Source organism: Lampetra fluviatilis, chromosome 39 (genome assembly GCF_964198595.1).
Source record: "Lampetra fluviatilis chromosome 39, kcLamFluv1.1, whole genome shotgun sequence".
Taxonomy (NCBI): domain Eukaryota; kingdom Metazoa; phylum Chordata; class Hyperoartia; order Petromyzontiformes; family Petromyzontidae; genus Lampetra; species Lampetra fluviatilis.
Genome location: NC_136313.1, coordinates 9,649,515 through 9,668,799, shown reverse-complemented (window position 1 = coordinate 9,668,799; position 19,285 = coordinate 9,649,515). Strand labels below are relative to the sequence as shown.

The window sequence follows — 19,285 nt, the reverse complement described above, 5'->3', positions numbered from 1 at the left end:
GACACGAACCAAGGGTGCGGAGGTAACAAGGTAACAACAACACAAACGCCAGACCCTAATGGTCTGTTATGCGGATGATGTCATTTATACAAATCAGGTCTCAAAATAATCTGTTGTTACGCGGGGAGCTATCCGCACAGACGATTTATCTCGCGGCACGACTGCGATAGCGTGATCAGGATAAAAAAAATTAATCTGCGTACAAATATCGACGTTGCTTATTAAAAACTAGCTTTATTACCCGGCTTCGCCCGACACTTGGATTCTTGTCTTGGATTAATACACGGCCTACGGGGAGGGATAGGGGGGATGCGTGACGTCACCAGGCACACTGCGTGACGCTGCCGCATGCGGGTGACATCACAGATGTGACGTCACCGCTCACTTGCCGTGCAAAATATATCTATTATTGCGCCCCCCCCCAAAAAGACAAAAGTCTATTTGTATTCTTTTTGCATTGTGTACAGTCTGGAAGCTACCCACATGCCAAATTTCAAGTTTGTTTCATGTTGGGAAGTATGCTAAACATTTCGAACAGACACACACATATTCACAAATTTCCCTTTTAGATATATATAGATAAAACATTGTGTCTCCCCATCGCGCGAACATGCGCCAGCATGGTGTGCATGCGTCTGGGCGAGCACCGCAAGGCCATGCTGGAGCTCGGCTACCGCCAGGGGCGCGAGGGCATGCGCGCCGACGTGACCCTGCAGGACCTCGCCGTGTGCGCCAGCGTCGAGTTCCTGCAGACGGTGGCCGACTTCTTCGTCAAGGGCATGCCGGCGGCGGCCGACGCCAAGGCGCCGCCCACCGCCGCCGAGTTGACGCCCAAGGGTTCGGCCATCAGGGCGGCCGCGCGGTCCGCCAGCCAGGAAGGTGCGCCGCGTTCTGCCTGTGGCGATGACAATCCGGGTGGTTCTTGGTGTTTTGATGGAGCCGTCCTCCTGTGCTTTAGGCCGGGGGGCCGCTGTACACGCGATGAGCAGATTGCATCACGTCTTGTCTCAACACGTTTGAAAGGGGCACCCCCCCTCCCCAGTGGTTGCTGTCCCTTTGCAGCACAACAGTGGCTCAGTAACTGTGGCTCAGTAACTGGTCTGCCAGTAGGGGGCGATGATTATACACTATGTAAAAAAAATTGTTCCTGGGTAGGAAGTGTTATTTCCTAATTGCTTATGCCTCAAAAGTACAGAAAATGGCTGTGATTCCCCACAAACTTTGCTTTTGTGACCAGGACAGTGATATTTTAAAATTTACCTATTTTCAATGAGACAACGTGTGCATTTGTGTCTTTTGTTCGCATAAAGTCCCGGTCACAAAATCTAAGTTTGTGGAGAATAGTAGTCATTTCCTATAGTTTTTAGGCATAAGCAATTAAAAAAGAACACTTAGTACCCAGGATAAAAAATTGTGTTACATAGTGTTACCATGCTATGCGTCATCAATTTGTGAGTACATTTTTTAATTGGGCAAAATTTGGACCGTGATGCCCAGTCTCAAGCTGCACTGCCCTCTGCTGCTCACATGCACTCACTTGTACCATGTACAGCCCTATCGTCAATCCACTGCTGCACTGCGTACGCTCGTTTTTGTGCTGCGCAGCTCTCAGGTGTGTTTTCGGGTTGGTGCCGTGCGTCGTTGGGCACGACGTCCGACGTTTCAGCTCCAGGAAAATTCAATTGGGGAGGGACTCAATTCATGCTCCCGCTGGCAACACCCCTCGCCGAACAAGAACCGATTTAGGTTCCTGAAGAACCTCCTCGCTCGTAGTTAAACAGTATACAGTAAATATAAATATATATTTTAAACTAAACTATTTGTTATTTTATTAGGTAAGGCCCACTCCGCTATATAACTCTTTTTCAGAAGCGACGTAGCCATCACAAATGATAGCTCAACGAAGTGGCTTATCGCGTGGAAATGTATAGCTGCCAAATACTCTAAACGCAGGTTGATTATAAATGTGGAGGGGAAAAACCGGAGGACCCGGATAAAAATCCACTCAATCACGAGGAGAGAGCCATGCAAACTCCAAAATATACAGGCGTCGGGTCTGAATCAAACCCAAGACCTCCTGTATACCGGGCGAGGCGGTTAACATCTCACCACCGTGTACACGGCACATTCGCTGCAACCAGAACTCGCATCGGGGACCCAATCCACTGTTTCTTTTGGCAACAGGCGGCAGCAGCATGGGCCAGCAGCAGGTGGCGACACCACCACCTCCGAGCCGCATGGTCGTGAGCGTGCGCGTGCGCGACCCCGAGATCGCGTTCGTGGCCGACCTCCGTCGCGCGGGCAGCCCCGCGCTGCTCGCCTCCATGCAGCTGGAGTTCGACATGACCCGCGAGGACGACGGCGCGCAGGAGATGATGGCGGCCGTGCGTGACCTCAAGCTGCTGGCCTGCCCCTTCGTGCCGGACCAGCGCACCGGCCACACCACCACCGTGAGCGGCGCGCACACCCTGCGGTGGCAATAATGGGGGTTGGGAGCCGGCAGTGGGGAGGCAATGGGAGCCCTAAAAATATATATACAGGTAGTTCTCTACTTGCGATGGAGATGCGTTACGACGACCCCATCGTAAGTCAAAAATGTCGTAAGTCGAAGATGGCCTAGCCTACCCAGGAGTCTTAAACATTGGTGATAATTTAGAAACCAGAGCAATTTACAGTACCGTACTGTATAAACTATATACTGTATGTATTCATAAAAAAAAATACACGCGCTAACACCGAAACAACTTAACTCCGTCGACCGCTGGTGAGAGTGAGGCACCACACAAGGCGGGAGATGCGTACATCCCGGCAGCGTCCCAACATACACTACCGTACGTCGTACGCTGCTGCGTTTGCCTGCCGCGCGAAATTTAAAATATTTAACAATTTTTTCGTATCGATCCCGCCATCGTAAGATTGAAATATCGTAAGTCGGACCATCGTAACTCGGGGACTATCTGTATAATTATTATAATGAGAATTTCTGCTGCGATGATTGTAGCGTAGAGATTGAGCCGTCAGGCTGCTGCTCGTTGGGGTGTGCCACCGCAGTGCGGGGTGTCACCCGCGATGACGTACGAGCAGTGGGAGGTGCGGCTACTTCCTTGACATTGGTGCATCGTATCTTGGGCGTGAGAATTGATGAACTGTTTGTATGTTGAGCTTCTTGTGCAACGTACGTAGCCAATCGTGCTTATCGGAGGTGCGAACTGGCCCATTGGTCAACGGGTCGATGTGTTGGTAATTGGATAGCGAGTTGAGTGGGTTGTGCGTGGGTAGGTAGGCAGACAGGTGGGTGGGTAGATAAGCAGATAGCTAGGTGAGTCGGTATTTGGTTAAATAGGTAGGCATTTGTAGGTAAATAAGTGGGGGCGGGTAGGTGGGTGGGCAGTGGGAATGTGTAATTTCCACCACTGGCCCTGCAGGGGGCTGTAAGCGGGAGGTGAGCACCAATGCCTCGATGCCCCTTTGCAGGTGCTGCAGCCGTGCTGCCTGCTGTTCGAGAGCAAGCAGCAGGGGGGCAACACCAGCATGAACGTGGAGCTCAACAGCCTGACGCTCAAGGTGTCGCCCGTCATCATCAACGCCGTCATGTCCATCCTCACCGCTCTCTCCACGCCGGCGCCCGAGCCCGGCGCGGATCGCGACGCCGACGCGGAGCAGCGGGACCCGTGGGCCGTGCGCTCCCTGGACGACGTCAAACTGTGGTTCCTCGCATCCTCGTCCTCGTCAAACCTGTCCCAGCTGGCGCTGACGGCGGCGCCCGCGGCGGCCGCGGCAGCGAGGGACGCCGATCAGGCGGCGGTGGTCGGCGCGGAGCACCTGGAGGTGAAGGTGGAGTCGGTGACGTTGACGCTGGAGGCCGGCGTCGGTCACCGCACGATCCCGCTGCTGCTCATGGAGGCCGAGTTTGGGGGCGACGTGGAGAACTGGAGCTCGCTCATGCGCGTCCAGTGCCAGATGGCGCTGGAGGTGAGAGGGCCGGAGGCGACCAACCGGTGTAGCCGCGGTGATGGTGGCCCGCGGCTGTGCGGTGGGGCGTATGGCGGCAGTGGCATTGTGTGTTGTGTGTGTTGTGTGTGAGCGGGGAGTGGTAGCGTAGTGGTGAGCGCACTGCGCTATGAACCTGACCGGTCACGGATGATTCCCGGTCACGGATGATTATCGATAGCGAGTTGATATCTGACCCGACTCAGTCTCAAAGAGTATCTGGTGCAGAATGTATGCTTCGGCACTGGGGAGACAAAGGCGGCCGGCTGTAGTGTTGGCCAACACCACCCCCACATGCGTTATGTTGCTGTTCATTGGCGCTTGCTAACAGGCTATAAGGGGAATAATTTATTTACTTAAATGTACAGTATATGTATTAGAGTGAGTGTGTGTGCGTGGGTGCGGTAGTTTAACGGTTAGCACCCTGTGCTAGGAACCTGGCGGCCCGAGTTTGATTCTCGCTCACGGCCAAGACCAGTGACGATTATCTGAACCGGTTCTGCGCCTCCCCTAGGTCAACTCAGCACCAAATGAGTACCTTGTGCGGTGTGTAGTAAACATCACTACTGGGGAGACAAAGGCGGCCGGGCGTGGTGCTGGCCACCCACCCCTCCTGTGCCGTGCCGGCCCTCCTAAGGCGCTCGCTAACGGCACTTGCCCCGACAGGTGCTATACTACAACGAGGGTCTGGCGGTGTGGGAGCCGCTGCTGGAGCCGGTGTTCCTGGAGGAGAACGCCCGGTGGCAGGGCACCGACGTGAAGAACGACAAGAAGAAACGCAAGAAGATGAAGGGCAAGATCCTGCAGGTGGCCGAGGAGGTGGAGCAGAAGCGCTGGGAGCTGAGCGTCAAGGTGCGTGCCCAACGGTGCGGGTGATGCCGTTGGCGATGGCGATGGCGGTTATAGTGAACGTAACCATGCGAGCGGTGGTGGCGGTGATGGCGGTGGTGACCGTGGTTATGAGAGTAATGGTGATGAAAGTCTTGGTGGTGACTTTACGAATGAGAGACAATCCAAAATAAGTGGTAAATCACAACAACAACACATGTGCATGCAGATGTAAACGCATCTTAACGTTATTTACAAAAATGAAAGAGGGCATTGAGGTTACAAGAGCGGTGGCAGGTGGAGGTCAGGGTGGAGGACACGAGCGAGAGACAGCAACTTTAAGCAAGATGCTGACTCGTGACCCCTAGCACCGAGTTGCCAGCGGGGCAACTTGTCACGTGGCTGACGATGACGATGGTGGCGGTGTTGCAGCTCAACAAGAACGCGGTGGAGCCCGCGCAGACGCCCGACGAGATCGACGCGCTGCTGGAGATGCCGCCCGAGACGGTGATCTGCGTCTCCTCCGAGGACCTCATGAACGTCACGTTGTCCAAGAGCAGCATCGCCATGCTCAACAACCTGGCGCGGGTGAGCTCCTGTGCCCAGCTCGCCGGCACGCCCGTCCCCCAGTCACGCAGCCTCGCTGTCACACTGCCACACCTGCACACCATCACTCTGCCACCTATACACCTACCTGGCAGCCTATTTGATTGACGCATGTACGTCTGTATGTTGAACTTCTTTAGCACCGTACGTAGCCAAGCGTGCTAATTGGATGTGCGGGGGAGGGACAACAAACTTAGCTCATTAACCTCTTACCTACCCTCCCAGCTATCTACTTATCTACATACCTATATATTTGCCTACCTACTAACCCATATGTCTGTCAACCAGCCTGCATACTCACACATCTCTTCGCAAACCCACCCACCCACACAACAATCCACGTACCACTCCATCTCCTCCGTGGATGACCTCTCCCGCTATGACACGTGGATCAGAAACACCGACACTGACAATGGAAGTGGAAAGTGCGCTAAGAAGCATGGGAGAGGTGCATGCTTAGACTTACCCAATTGGAATGCAATCCCTTTTAAAAGCCAATGATCTGGCCAAGTTGATGTTGTAAGACCCTTAACCACCCACACCAGGCCAATCAGTTCAATGGCGCGCGATCGTTTACCGGCACGCCAAGTATTATTATTTTTGTTGCCATTTGAGCTCGCGGTTGGTAAATTGAAGAGCATTTCTGGCAACGAAATTCAAAACATTCGGCCAGCTGAGTCGCACCGCAGGAGGGGGAGGGTCGGGGTGGGGGGGGCGGGGGGCGGGAAGTGGGGGCGGCGTTTGAGGCGCCGGCCGAGGTTGGCGGCAGTCGGCAACGCCGTCGTCACCGTGCCGCCCGCCGCAGGCCTTCACGGAGGCGGCGAGCCAGTCGCAGGAAGTGCTGTCGGAGCAGGAGGACCGCGCGCCCATCATGGTGCTCAACTGCCTGGGCCAGCCGGCGTACGTGGCGCACGGCGCCGGCGTGTGCTCGCTGCACGCGGCCGAGGGCGGCGCAGTGGCGCACGCGGCCACGCACAGCCAGCTGCTGCGGGACGGCGAGCGCCTCAAGCTGGAGTACGTCGTCGGGGAGAACGCCAAGGATCGCTCTTTCATGGAGCGCCAGGCGGTCAAGTTCGCCGTGGGTGAGCGCCGGGCCGCGCGGGAGCCCTGGGGGCGTCGGTGAGCGCCGGCGCCCCTCGGGGAGAGACTTGGAACGCTCCGGGCGGTTTTCTGACGGTCGTTCCGTTTGCGCCGAGTAGCCGTGGTTACCTTGGCTCTCCGACGTGTTTTCGACTCGGCTCCCATCACCTTACACCACCGACGCAACAAAACCTACGCTGCGGTGTTGTAACTTAGTATGGCAATGTGATAAAGAGTACTGTCTATCCAATCAAAACATTCGCTGTGATATTTAACCTTGTTCCACCTTGCCATGACCTTTTGCTTACCCGATACCCTAACTGATTCCACCTCAGTCCTTTCATCTTGGGCCAGATGCCTCCTCCATTCCATGACCTCCTCCTCGAGTGGCCAGCAGTGTTGAACCCTTGCCGTGTGCTCAATTTGATGAGCAGCTCACGCCTCTGTTTCCCCATTTCTCGGTATTCCTATGTCCTGGTATCCCCATGTTCACCTTGCTGCCATATCTCCATATCTTGTGCCCCATGCCCCCATGTCCCCATGTCTCTGTACCTACATGTCCCCCGTGCCTCTGTGCCACCACTTCTCCATGCGTTCCTGTCCCCATGTAGCTCCGTGTCTCTGTGTCGCCATGTCTCCATGCTTGCGTGTCTCCGTGTCCCCGTGTCTCCATGTCTCCATGCTTGCGTGTCTCCGTGTCTCTGTGTCGCCATGTCTCCATGGTTGCGTGTCTCCGTGTCCCCGTGTCTCCATGTCTCCATGCTTGCGTGTCTCCGTGTCCCCGTGTCTCCATGTCTCCATGCTTGCGTGTCTCCGTGTCTCTGTGTCGCCATGTCTCCATGGTTGCGTGTCTCCGTGTCCCCGTGTCTCCATGTCTCCATGCTTGCGTGTCTCCGTGTCCCCGTGTCTCCATGTCTCCATGGTTGCGTGTCTCCGTGTCCCCGTGTCTCCATGCTTCCGTGTCTGCGTGTCCCCGTGCCTCCGTGTCCCCGTGTCCACAATATCTCCAACGTCTCCTTGCCCCCGTGACCCCGCGCCCCCCATGTTCCCAATGTCCCCGTGTCTGCCCCCTCCCCCCGCCCCCTGCAGCGCTGGTGGGATTCTCCAAGCTGGAGGTGCCGCTGTCGAAGGCCGGCCGCTACGTGTACAGCGTGGCCAACGAGAGCGACCACAAGGTCATGAACCTCGTGTGTCAGGTGGACGCCGCCAACGGCATCAAGACGCTCACCCTGCGCTCGCCGCTGCAGGTGCGTGCGGGCGCGTCCGCCACCTGCATTGTCATCGACATCGTAGCAGCTCCGTCGTCGTTGTACGGGCGTCCCTCGACGCACGCAGTGGATGCGTTCTTGCAAAGTTGCGCGTAAAGCGGAATTCCGTATACAAGGCCCGGTTTATTTTCCCCATTGACTCCCATTGTAGAATTGGAAATGCGTTGCTAAGGGAAAAAAAATCGGCCTCGACCTAAATCAAATCACACTTGCAAGGAAACCTTTTTTTAGGCACGTATTTAATGGAAAATGTATAATCGTATAATACAATATTAATAATAGTACTCAAAATCAGATGCAAAATTAATATACTGTACGGTACCAGAAACTGTGGTGAGATGCATGCAAGGACACATGACAGACCATATATTGTTCACATTTGTTCGAGATTCAAAACTCCGTAGCTGCGAATTTAACGTATATCAAGTTCATTCCCAAATGTATAAGTTACATTTTCGCGAAATTCTATATATTGAGATGCCGTATAACGAGGGATAACTATTTGTTACTGTTTACACCACTGACCGAGAAGCTATGGAAAAACACAAGAAAGTCTGGCGTGTACGTACGGTCATTGCCACCGGGGACTCGGCATCTTGTATGTATCTATGTTGAACTTCTTTTGCACCGTACGTAGCCAACTGTGCTAATCCTGAGACTCAGCGACGCTTTAATTGGGGTATCGATGAAAGGACTATTCCTAGACGCGCTTGGGTAGAGTAGTGGCGCAGTGGTCAGCCCACTGCGCTATGAACTCACATCCTTTTGTACGGATCTTTATTTTTTCATTCTCCCTCGTAAAAACGATCCAAAAATGAGTCCCTTTCTTTGCTTGTTTACTCAGGGAAAGCCTCACACGGAGTCTCGGGACTGCAGTGGGGGGTGATTATTGAGTAATTTCCGGGTTATTTTTTTTATTTGGGCCATGATGCCGGTACACAATGGGGCCAACTCTTGCGAATGACGTCACGGGATCTTTAACGTCCGCTGTGAAGCGTACGGCGCATGGTTAATTTACGGTCAATACACACCACAGTCAATAAAGAGGGCAGACTGCTGAGGCCGAACCGTGAATCTTTTGCAACAAATGGCAAACGCGGTACCGCTAGGCCGCGTCACCGGCCCGCTGGTCGGTGCTGAGCGATGTCCGAACTCTGTTGAACTGCCTCCCTTCACCGCTTCACCAACCCGCACCGGCCAGCCTGACTCTTAAACCAGCCCCGTAGCCGACGCAGTGTGGGAGCAAGGCCTTCGCCCAGCTGACGAGGACGACGACGACGATGATGACGGTGACGATTACTGACACCACCGCGCGCTGCGCGTCCCGCAGATCAAGAACCACTGCTCGGTGCCGTTCCGCGTGCTGATCCGGACGAGCGACGGCGAGGAGACGGTGGTGGGGACGGCGGAGGCGCGCGGAGAGTTCAACGTGCCGTTTCCGGCATACAGGTGTGGGCCTCCCTCCCCCCTGTCCCCGAGACCCCCCCCGCCCACCCCTGTGGACCCCTCCCCATGCCCCGTCTTGAACGGGGTGACACGACTATTCCCGTACAGATGATTTGATAATGTAGCAGACTGTCTTACAAAATCGTGTTACTGATAGTATGTATGTTAAACTTCTTTCGCACCGTACGTAGCCAACCGTGCTAATCGGAGGTGCGGGGGAAGGACAACAAACGAAACACAAAGTAGTTGTAAAGAAAGTAGTTTTCAATCTAGAGGATTTAAAAGTGCATTGCACCCAGTGGCTTCCTAATATCGGAAGGAAGAGCATTCCAGACGGCCGCAGAAACGCATCTGAAAGCGCGCGATGCAGTGACCGATTTTGCCGCAGCAAGGATAGAGCCTTCCCCCTTGCTGTAAAGCCATGTTCACGTCGATCAAAGTGTTGCCCAACACGTGGAGCACAACCAGCGCAAAGTGGAAGATTTACTAACAGGCAATTATTGCCTTCAGCCCCGACAACAACCGCATGATTATTTACGCGCATCGGCTTTCACAATATTTTTTATCCACGGTTGATTTTTGGGTCCGATTGCTTGAGTAAAATGTATCTTTGTGCACCCTCCTCCACGTGGCCAATTAATAAATGAATCGCGTGAACAAACCAGTGTGCTGGAGAGCAAATCCGCACACATTTACACCCCAATGTTAGATGTGTGCGGGTGGCTCTCCAACACCGGTAGTGCTGCTGAAGCAGCAATACATTGGCAGTGTGTTTGTTCATGACGTGACAACTTTATTAATTGGCCGTGTCGGGTGGAGGAGGGCGTAGTACGACACACATTTTTCCATTTCAATTTTTTTCTTAGTATTTTTTATTTTACCAGGTAAGGCACACTGGGCGATATTGATTTTTTTCAGAAGCTACCTGGCCACAAACGATAGCTGAACGAAGTGACTTAGCATGTGGAAATGTACACCAGCCAAGTAATCTTAAACGAATGCGGATGGAAAAGCTGGAGGACCTGGACAAACATCTACGCGACCACGGGGAGAACACGCAAACTCCAAATATACAACTAGCGTCCGGGCTAGGACCGAACCCGCACGACTTCCTGAATACCAGGCAGGAGGTTGTAAACATCTCGCCACCGCGCTCTGACCCAAAAATCAATGCTGACGCGTGCAGTCTTCTCGGCCGGCTCGTTAACCGTCCGTATCTTGTTCCCGCTTGCATTGGGCTCACGTCGCCCTCGGACGCTGCGCAGGCAGGACCTGTACGTGCAGCCCGCGGGGCCCGGCCTGGAGGGCTTCGGCAACGCCGAGATGTCCTGGGTGGGCCTGATTGGCAACGCTGCGGTGTCGCGAGCCGTGCTCCGGTGCCCCGCGGCGCAGGAGGGCGGGCGCCCTCTCACCATCGTGGCGACCACCGTGGACGACTGCGTGACGTACCGCTGCTCGGAGGAGGAGCGCACGGGCCCCGCGTGCCTCATCCACCTGCGCCCGCCGCTCACGCTGCGCAACCTCATGCCTTTCCCGCTCTCCTACCGCCTTAAGGTGCCGCGTGCCACGCCTCGCGATCGTGGTGGCGCATTGTGCTGCGCTGTGCCAGGCTGTGCCTGGCTGTGACCGCGTATTGCCACACTGTGCCTCCTTGCACGACGCCGTCACGCTGTGCCACTAACTAGCTAAACTAAACTATTTTATTTACCAGGTGAAGTCCACTGAGCTATTGGTTACAGGTGGCCTGACCACACATGATAAGCTTATTGAAGTGGCTTATTTCAACATTGCACGTGGGATTTCACAGTAGCAGCCAAATAATCTACACGCACATTGATTTTAAATGTGGAGGGTGGCAAAACGGAATGACCTGGAGAATAATCCACGTGACCACCACGGGGAGAGAGAGAGAACACGCTAACTCCAAATATAGAACAGCCATTGTCAGGGTCGAGCCCCTGACCTCCTGCATACTAGGCGATGGAGATAACATTTCCTTGCCACCGCGGTGCCCCAATGCCACTTAGTGTCGCGATGTGCCACGTTGTGCTGCCATGTGTAGTGCTGTACTGTGTAGGCACGTGACAACTCAGGAATTGGGTTATGCCATGCTTATCCCATCATTGCCTGATTGGTGAGAATAGGATTCGGTTTATTAAGTGACCGGTCTGGTGGCTCGGCGGAAGAACGAGCGGCTCGGTCAGAAGGTTTCGAATTCAAATCCTGGTTGGGGGTTGACTCGGCCCATCATCTCTTGCTCCATGTCACTAAAATTCATACCACTTTGTGGGAAAGTCAGCGATGGTTATCCTTCGGATAGATTCACCCATGCCACTGGAATGTACAGTTTCCACTGTTGGCTCATGGCTGAAAAAACAGGATATGGGCACCAATGCCTCAATGGTCATTTAAACAGGACCTCACTTGGGACTTGGGCTTTCAAAGTCACCGATAGCTTTGCTTATTGAAAAACTGCAGGTAAAAGTACTTTACGTAGGTTGCTTGCTAACAAACAAATTGGTCGCACTGCCCCCCACCGCCCCCCACCGTGCGACCCAGGGGTCGGACGTCCACGGGCGGCTGGAGACGGGCCACTCGGCCGACGTGTGCCAGGCGAGCGAGTCGAGCGCCGAGCTGGAGCTGTCGCTGCACGGCTACCTGGGCCGCGACTGGACGTGCTTGTGCGGGGCGCGCGACGGCCAGGACGAGCTGTCCCACCTCTCCTTCGCGATCGACGCGGCAGGGCCCGGCTCCTCGTCCGGCGCGGCGGCGGCGCCGGCTCAGGACGAGACGCTGCTGCCCCCCCAGCGGCAGTTCGACGCGAAGCTGCAGCTGACGGAGAGCGAGGGCCGGCGCACGGCGGCCGTGTTCAGCCCCTACTGGATGCTGAACCGCACGGGCCGCATGCTGCAGTACCGCGCCGACGACGCCTATCACAAGCACCCGCCCGGCAACGAGGGCCCCTACCTCTTCGCTTTCAAGCCCAAGGTCATGTTCAACAAAAACAAGGTGAGCGCATGTGCGTGTGCGTCGGTGCGCGTACGGTTAGTATGTACTGTATGTTGCACTTCTTTCCCATCGTACGTAGCCAACCGTGTTAATTGGAGGTGCGGGGGGAAGGACAAGAAACTAAACACACAAAGCACTTGTCAAGAAATGAGTTTAAATATTGATTTTAAAGTGGCATAGCTCCAGTGGCTTCCTAATATCGGAGGGAAGAGTGTTCCTAACGGACGCAGAAGCGCATCTGAAAGCGTGCGATGCGCTACGAACCCGGCGCCCCAGTTCGATTCCCGCTCAAGGTCAACACCCCTGACCTTAACCAGTGACCCTGACCCCTCGTGTGTCGCCCCCCTCCTCCGCGTGCCGTGTGCTTGTGTACGTGCGTGCGTGCGCGAGCACAGGTGCAGCTGCGCGTGAGCGACAGTGATCCCTCCTCCGACTTCTCGCTCGACACGGTGGGGAGCAGCGGCTGCATCAAGTGCAGCTCCAAGAAGAAGATGGAGTACGCGGTGAGCGTCCGCCCAGATCCTCGTCCAGATCTCCCCCCCCCACAATTCTCCCCGTCTGGTCACGATTACGATCCGCCGGGCGGCGGTGGTGGCTGCGCATGTGGCCTGTAATCCAGACGAGGGTTGGTGGATCGCCGCACGAATGTTGCACAACTCCCTTCCTGTTGGCATCGAGGAGGAGCCATACCCTGGCTCGCCAGGAGAAGGCGGTACAGTCCAGCAAAAGCCTGTTTCCACCTTTACGGGATCGAGTGTTTCCTCCTCGCACGCGTGGGTTTTCTCCGGGTGCTTCGTTTTCCTCCCACGTGCAAACGCTCATGAATGGGCCGGTAACACCTCAATATATAGAGGCCCGCAGACCTTGGGGGTGGGGGGGAATTTGGCACCGGCTCACCACGCGGCTGCCTTCCCGCTCGTCCGTGGTTCCTCCTGACACCTCGTACGACGTTGTGGTTTCGGGGTGTTAGCCGTGTCATTGTGTCGACGTGTTGACGTTCACGGGAGAGGCGGGACAATGACGTCAAGATGCCGCGTACCATGACATCTGTCCGCATCTTCAAAGTTATTTTTATCTTCGTGAAACTTAAAAACCATGTCGGACAACATATCTAAAAGATTAAAAAGTTTTTCCACTTATGTAATTTTCATACGTGGTCCTCTGTACTGATAAATCTACGAACACAGGCACAACTAATTTTGTATAAAGTTTTCAAATTAATTAACTAATTTTGAAAGATTGTGTACACCACCCCCCCACTGCGCACCCCTCCACCCCCAACCACCATCGTTAATCCCACCTCCCTCCCACCTCCCTCCCACCTCCCTCCCACCTCCCTCCCGCCTCCCTCCCGCCTCCCGGCCACCCAGGTGGGCGTCACGATTTCGCTGACGAGCTTCACGCTCACCAAGGTGGTCTCCTTCCAGCCATACTTCTCGCTCGCCAACAAGTCCCGTCTCGACGTGGAGGTGTCCGAGACCGGCTCCGACGCCTGGCTGCTCGTGTCGTCTAACAAGGTATGTATGTGCTATGTATATATATATACACCATATGTTGAACTTCTTACGCACCGTACGTAGCCAACCGTGCTAATTGGAGGACAACAAACTAAACACAAAAAGCAGTTCTCAAGAAATGAGTTTGTCAAACTCGATGATGATGATTTGAAAATGCAAAGCTCCAGCGACTTCCTAATATCGGAAGGAAGAGCATTCCAGACGGCCGCAGAAGCGCATCTGAAAGCGCGCATTGCGGCGACCCTCTTTGTTCGAAAGGTGCCGACGCCGGAGGAGAGGTGGGGGAGGGGAAGCGCCACCGCTCACGTTCAACGACGAACAAATTATTTTTCAGACTTCATCGGTTCGGGATCCTGTGACACTTGTTTGCCGTGTCTCCGACATTCTTACGTTCCCCCACAACCCCTCCCCCCCGACTCACGGCCGTGCCTTTCTGTGCCCCACGGTCGCCGTCGCGCCCGTCGTCCGGGCTCCGCAGTGTGTGCCGTTCTGGCCGGAGGACACGTCCCAGCGGCTCCAGGTGCGCGTTCACGGCTCGGGAGAGTGCTCCAAGGCCTTCAGCTTCACGCAGCAGGACAACGGCACTCTGCTGCAGCTCGAGGGCAAGGTGCGTCCGCCTGCTGTCCGCCCGCCGTCCGTCCCGCCGCGGCCCGTATCTTTCCTCGCCTCCTACTTGCTGCCCGTTGCGATTTCGTGCCGTCGAGAATCAAAGCCAAAGATCTTTTCGCACGTTTTATTTTTCTCCACCTAAAATGACCTTCGTTAAGTCTCTGCAGTGCGATGTGCGTCCGCACGGTTCAAGGGAGGGTGCTGAATTCCACGTGGCGGCCCACAGCACAAGACGGCGGCTGTGTCGCACTGGCGATCACCAATCGCGACGTAGCAATGCAAAGCCCGTTGGGCTGTTGGTACCCAAATGTGATTGCAATGCCATGGGCGCAGTCACGTACGTACGCTGGCAGTTCAGTCGGTCAGTATCCGGTATCTTTTATTTAGCCAGGAGATAGGACAGACCCATCGAGTCACATGCAACATCATTAGCTCTTTTGCAAGGGTGACCTGGCTTTCATCAAGATAATCGCACATCAATTAAAACAAATATTTTAAGTTAATCCAGCTTACCAACTTAACTTCCCGTTGGGAAAATCCCGTCACAGTCCGATCCAATCAGCCAACGCAAGAATAATGAGACAAATGAATGCACTCGGTCTATGGACTTGTCGATTATTCCCCCGAGATGGACTTAGCCTGAAATTAATATTTATTTTTTCCGGAAAGATCACAGTCTGGCTCATCCCCGTCCCATCTGTCCTGTCGTATCCCATGTGCCACACGCGAAAGGCTCTGGTCATGATTCCCTTGTCCCAGTGCGCGTTGTCATTGTTGTTGGTGCCGAGTTGTCGTGGCGCGTGTGCGCCGAACGGCACATGCTCTCCAACCGCGTGCCGATGTGATTTAACGTCTCGGCTTATTTTATATTTATGATGGCTTTAATCTCTTGCTCAAGCCGTGAGGCCTGCGCGTCACGCCGAGGGTTCACCGGTGCCGGTGAACAATGCTCGTTCCCTGTCACGTTTTAGAACGGCGGAGACAGCTGAACCTTGGTGTAAATTGTCGTCAAGTCGAGAAGTATGAAAGTTCCTGTCATATTTGGGCTTCCGAAAACTACGACCCCGGAGGTTCATTTGTTTCATTCGTAGAGCAAGGTCAGCCTGCAGTCCTCCACGGTTTAATGTCTCTTGCTAAAGTTGGTTAAATGAGCAGAAGTCGGGGAGAGTTTCTAAAGGGCCGCTTACACGTGTCCCATTAGAAAGACGATCTGGTCGAGAAAGACTTTACAAGTCTCACGGAGAGATCATAATTCAAGCACACCAAGGCTATAGGTAACTTCGGCCCTGATTGCTGGCCCGGTTGGAGGCATCTGCCCTGTGCGTGTGTGCATGCATGTTTGTGCGTGTGTGTGTGTCGCAGCGAACCATTTTAACACCGTCATGTGTCGAGTCCCACTCCCACCCTAAATGTTCCTCTTTGTGTCTGCGTGACCATCTCGATGTCAAAGATTGCCAAGGGCAACGTCCAGGTAGGTGACGCTCTTTTGCAGCTTCATTTTTTTCCCCACGCAAATTCCCCCCCCCCCTTCCCCGTGCCGACCGTTGTTATGACAACAGCCGCTAACCGCGCGCTCCAGATTACACGCCGCACACCGGTCACCTGCGTGGCCATCCGCGAACCGGCCACCGTCGTGATCACACTCCGCGGCGCTCACCGAGTGTCAGGAGTGTCACGTGGTCAGGACTGTCGTACGAGGAGAGGGTGGGAATGCGCTGCCCCCAGCGACTGCTCGTTGTAGCTTGGATACACTTGAGCCGTGAATTTGCAAAGTGACACGCGAGCGCGTAATGGATGGGCGAGCGACGCGTTGGCATCACGATGCCCTCGACTCGAGACTCGGTCTCCGATCGAGCAGCGTTGGCCGCTAAGCTCACGGCGTGGGGCGTTCGACTGGGAGCGTTGCACGCACGCCGTGCCGTCACGACGGGGGTCCTGGTGAGTTGGGGGTGTCTTGGAGGGGCTGTGGTGGGAGGGTGGGGGGCACGGGGACAGGAACCGCTGATGTGAACTTCTCACAGGGGACGTCGTCAAGGCACAGCGAAGGGCGCGCGGCCTCCTCTGCCCTGCCCTGCCGCTGCCGTCCCACGCGCTTCACTAAGCCAATTGAGCACAAACCAAAAATACTCTCACCACCACCACCACCTTAATGATGAACATTGACTTACGATAATCATCATTACATAGCAGGCCGACGTTTCGGGCAGTGCTGCCTTGTTGAGTGCACAGAGAGACGAGACAAACCTGTTGGATTGGTAAAAGAAAAACTCATTACGCTCTTGAATAACACTGCGGCTTTCGGAGGTATCGTACAGTTGCACATGGTGCTATGAAGAAGGACCATTGCCCGGAAGCATCGCCTATTATATATATTTAATTGTTGCTTGAAGGCCACAGTTTTGTTGATTAATGAGTTGAGTTTTGTTCATTGCGCTTGTGCACCACTGCCAACGCAGCAGCAGCAGAAGCAGCAGCAGCCGCCTCGCCACGTAACATGTTTGGTCGAATAATAGGCGATGACGTTCGGAGGGAGTTGACGTGAACAGTTTTAAGTTGAGAAGTGAACAATTCCCATGAACAGACATTGAGTCTGTAATAGGCCTGCCCTTGCCGTGTCGGTCATGGGAGTTTGTTTGACCATTCTTCACCGCGCTGGACAGTGCATGGGCCCTACGGTGGTGCGGTTTTAACTCCCTCGCCCGGTATGCAGGAGGTCGTGGGTTCAATGCCGACCCTGACGCCTGCTGTATATTTGGAGTTTGCACGTTCTCCCTGTGGTCATGTGGATCTTTCTCCTCCACATTTAGAATCGACATGCGTATTGGAGTGTTTGGCTGCTATTATACATTTCCACGTGAATAAGCCACTTCGTTGAGCTATCGTTTTTGATAGCCAGGTCGCTTATGAAAAAGGGCTACAAAGCTCGGTGGGGCCTTACGCTGATAAAATATTAAAATGTAATAGCTTGTAGATCGATGAAGGGGGGTGCCCAAGTCCGGTTCCCACCACTGACATTAGCTGTGGACCAGGAATCGAACTCGGTTCGCCGGGTGCACAGCACGCCAACTACCACGCCAGCACTCCCCGCAGCCCGAAACTTTACCCTGCTGCTTTTGTCCGTGACAAGACAGTGATCGAGACATGAAAGGTGGTGAGGGTCGTTTAGGTTTGTGCAGAAACATTCCCTTAACGTCCAATTGTTAACGATGTCCTCTTGGACCTGTACAGCAATCACAGGGTAACACACTTGGGGCGGAATCGATGTTGCATCTGAAGGGGCGATTGATTTTCTATTGTAACTTTCTGAACCCGTGCCCCTACTGGACATCTGTGGAAAAAGAGCTTCATCGCTCTTCGGATTTCTCCAGGACTCTGATTGGCCCCCGCGCGTCAGCGTTGGGGATAAATTAACGGGCAGTCCGTTGAGCCGAACGTGCCTCAAGGAAATCGCGCACAGGGTCAAAACGATATAAAACAAATACAATAAACACTCCTAATGGGCTCGTGCGATATTTCAAACCGAATCTTATGCAAGGGTTTATTTTGTCGCTTTGTCGTCAATATGATTTGCATCTTGAAAGCTTCGCCCTTCCCGAAGTGGCGCAGCCGCTGCCGGGTCGGGACAGTCTGGCGTTGGTCGCCGATGCGCTGCCCGGTGAATCGTCTCTGCGTTCGATTCGAGAAAAAATGTGATCAAATATGGGCGAGGTTTTGCATTTGATGGTGAAGGTTTTTTTTCTCCAAGTATCGAGTGTTTATTTTTGACTAGGTGAGAGCTCAAGAGGTCAGGATGAGCCTGCCATTGCGAGAGTGACCTCGTCACTAAAATGACAGAAGCAATCAAATAAAAAGAAACAGTAGAATTGCGAGGCAAAGAGAAATCGGAGTAACAACCACCAAATAGGAATTCCAGGCATCTGTCACTAACACTCTGGTCTTAAAAAGAAATATATGTTTGGTAACATTTTGGGGCTATGGGCCTTCTTCATAGCACATAAATAAAATATATCAACATATATTATTTATGTGCCATGAAGAAGGTCCGTTGCCCAAAACGCCACCTATTATATTTATTTCTCCTCTTCAGGTCACATACAGCGTTGTGATGGACGGGTTGAGTTTTTTTACTTGTGCTTGTGCACCACTCCTAGCGCAGCAGCAGAAGTGGCATCGCCGAATAATGTTTTTCAAATATTATTTAGAGCCAAAGCAACAACGCTGGGTGGCTGTACGGTGATTAATGTTGCATACAGCCAAGTGTAAGATGTACAAACAAAAGTAATGTGCATTTTGAATTGTAAATCACTTTATTTTCGTCTGGTGTTGGATTTTATCAAATATCTACCAAGAGTGGATTTGTAGTGATTCCCGTGATGGAAAGATGTATATTGTAAGTGTCTGGGCGGCTCGAGCATTGGAATATTGAGCTAAGGGGGGGCCCGGGTTGGAATCCGTGTTGTGGCCACCCGTGATTGAATTGGGTTTTCTCGTTTAGCGAGTCGATTGTCTAAGCTTGCTCACCATCGGGAACTGCACAAAAAAAAGCCCCATTATATTTGTCACTCCCATTTGGCAGATTCTACTTATAATAAAATAAAAATAATTAATCAAATGGTAATGGACTGCCATCTCTAGAGAAAGACATGTAGCAAAGTGCACCCCTAGTGTGGATAAGAGGTCACTTGAAGGGATGTCAAAACTAGTTCCGTCATAGCAAGTTCTGCGAATGCATTGCCCAGCCAAGAGTTGCGCGTTGACGCTTTGTCTCATCAGCTGACAACAAAATGATTGATTACAAATTGAGGAAGGAGACAGTTTAAAAATAATAATTTCACCCAGTGAAGGTGTACTGGTGAAACACGGACCAGAGTAGAGATCCGAATCGCAGGGGGACTAGCTGGCCTAACGCCTCCGGGCACGTCGTCCGTCTGC

At 53.7% G+C, this 19,285-nt stretch overlaps 1 protein-coding gene across 4 annotated transcripts in view; it reads left to right on the top strand.

The window, feature by feature from the left end:
- LOC144945976 (intermembrane lipid transfer protein VPS13A-like) overlaps positions 1-19,285 on the top strand; it is a 114,577-nt gene that overhangs the window by 61,116 nt on the left and 34,176 nt on the right. For 3 of the 4 annotated variants that reach the window (XM_078874671.1, XM_078874675.1, XM_078874674.1), the window contains 14 exons: positions 620-879; positions 2,185-2,450; positions 3,475-3,972; positions 4,657-4,842; positions 5,251-5,406; positions 6,230-6,506; positions 7,594-7,751; positions 9,103-9,221; positions 10,484-10,772; positions 11,778-12,227; positions 12,623-12,730; positions 13,598-13,744; positions 14,223-14,351; positions 15,804-15,824. In XM_078874671.1, coding sequence (XP_078730797.1) covers positions 620-879; positions 2,185-2,450; positions 3,475-3,972; positions 4,657-4,842; positions 5,251-5,406; positions 6,230-6,506; positions 7,594-7,751; positions 9,103-9,221; positions 10,484-10,772; positions 11,778-12,227; positions 12,623-12,730; positions 13,598-13,744; positions 14,223-14,351; positions 15,804-15,824 — 3,064 coding nt within the window. The remainder of the gene's footprint in view (positions 1-619; positions 880-2,184; positions 2,451-3,474; positions 3,973-4,656; positions 4,843-5,250; positions 5,407-6,229; positions 6,507-7,593; positions 7,752-9,102; positions 9,222-10,483; positions 10,773-11,777; positions 12,228-12,622; positions 12,731-13,597; positions 13,745-14,222; positions 14,352-15,803; positions 15,825-19,285) is intronic. The other variant, XM_078874672.1, reaches the window with a different exon arrangement.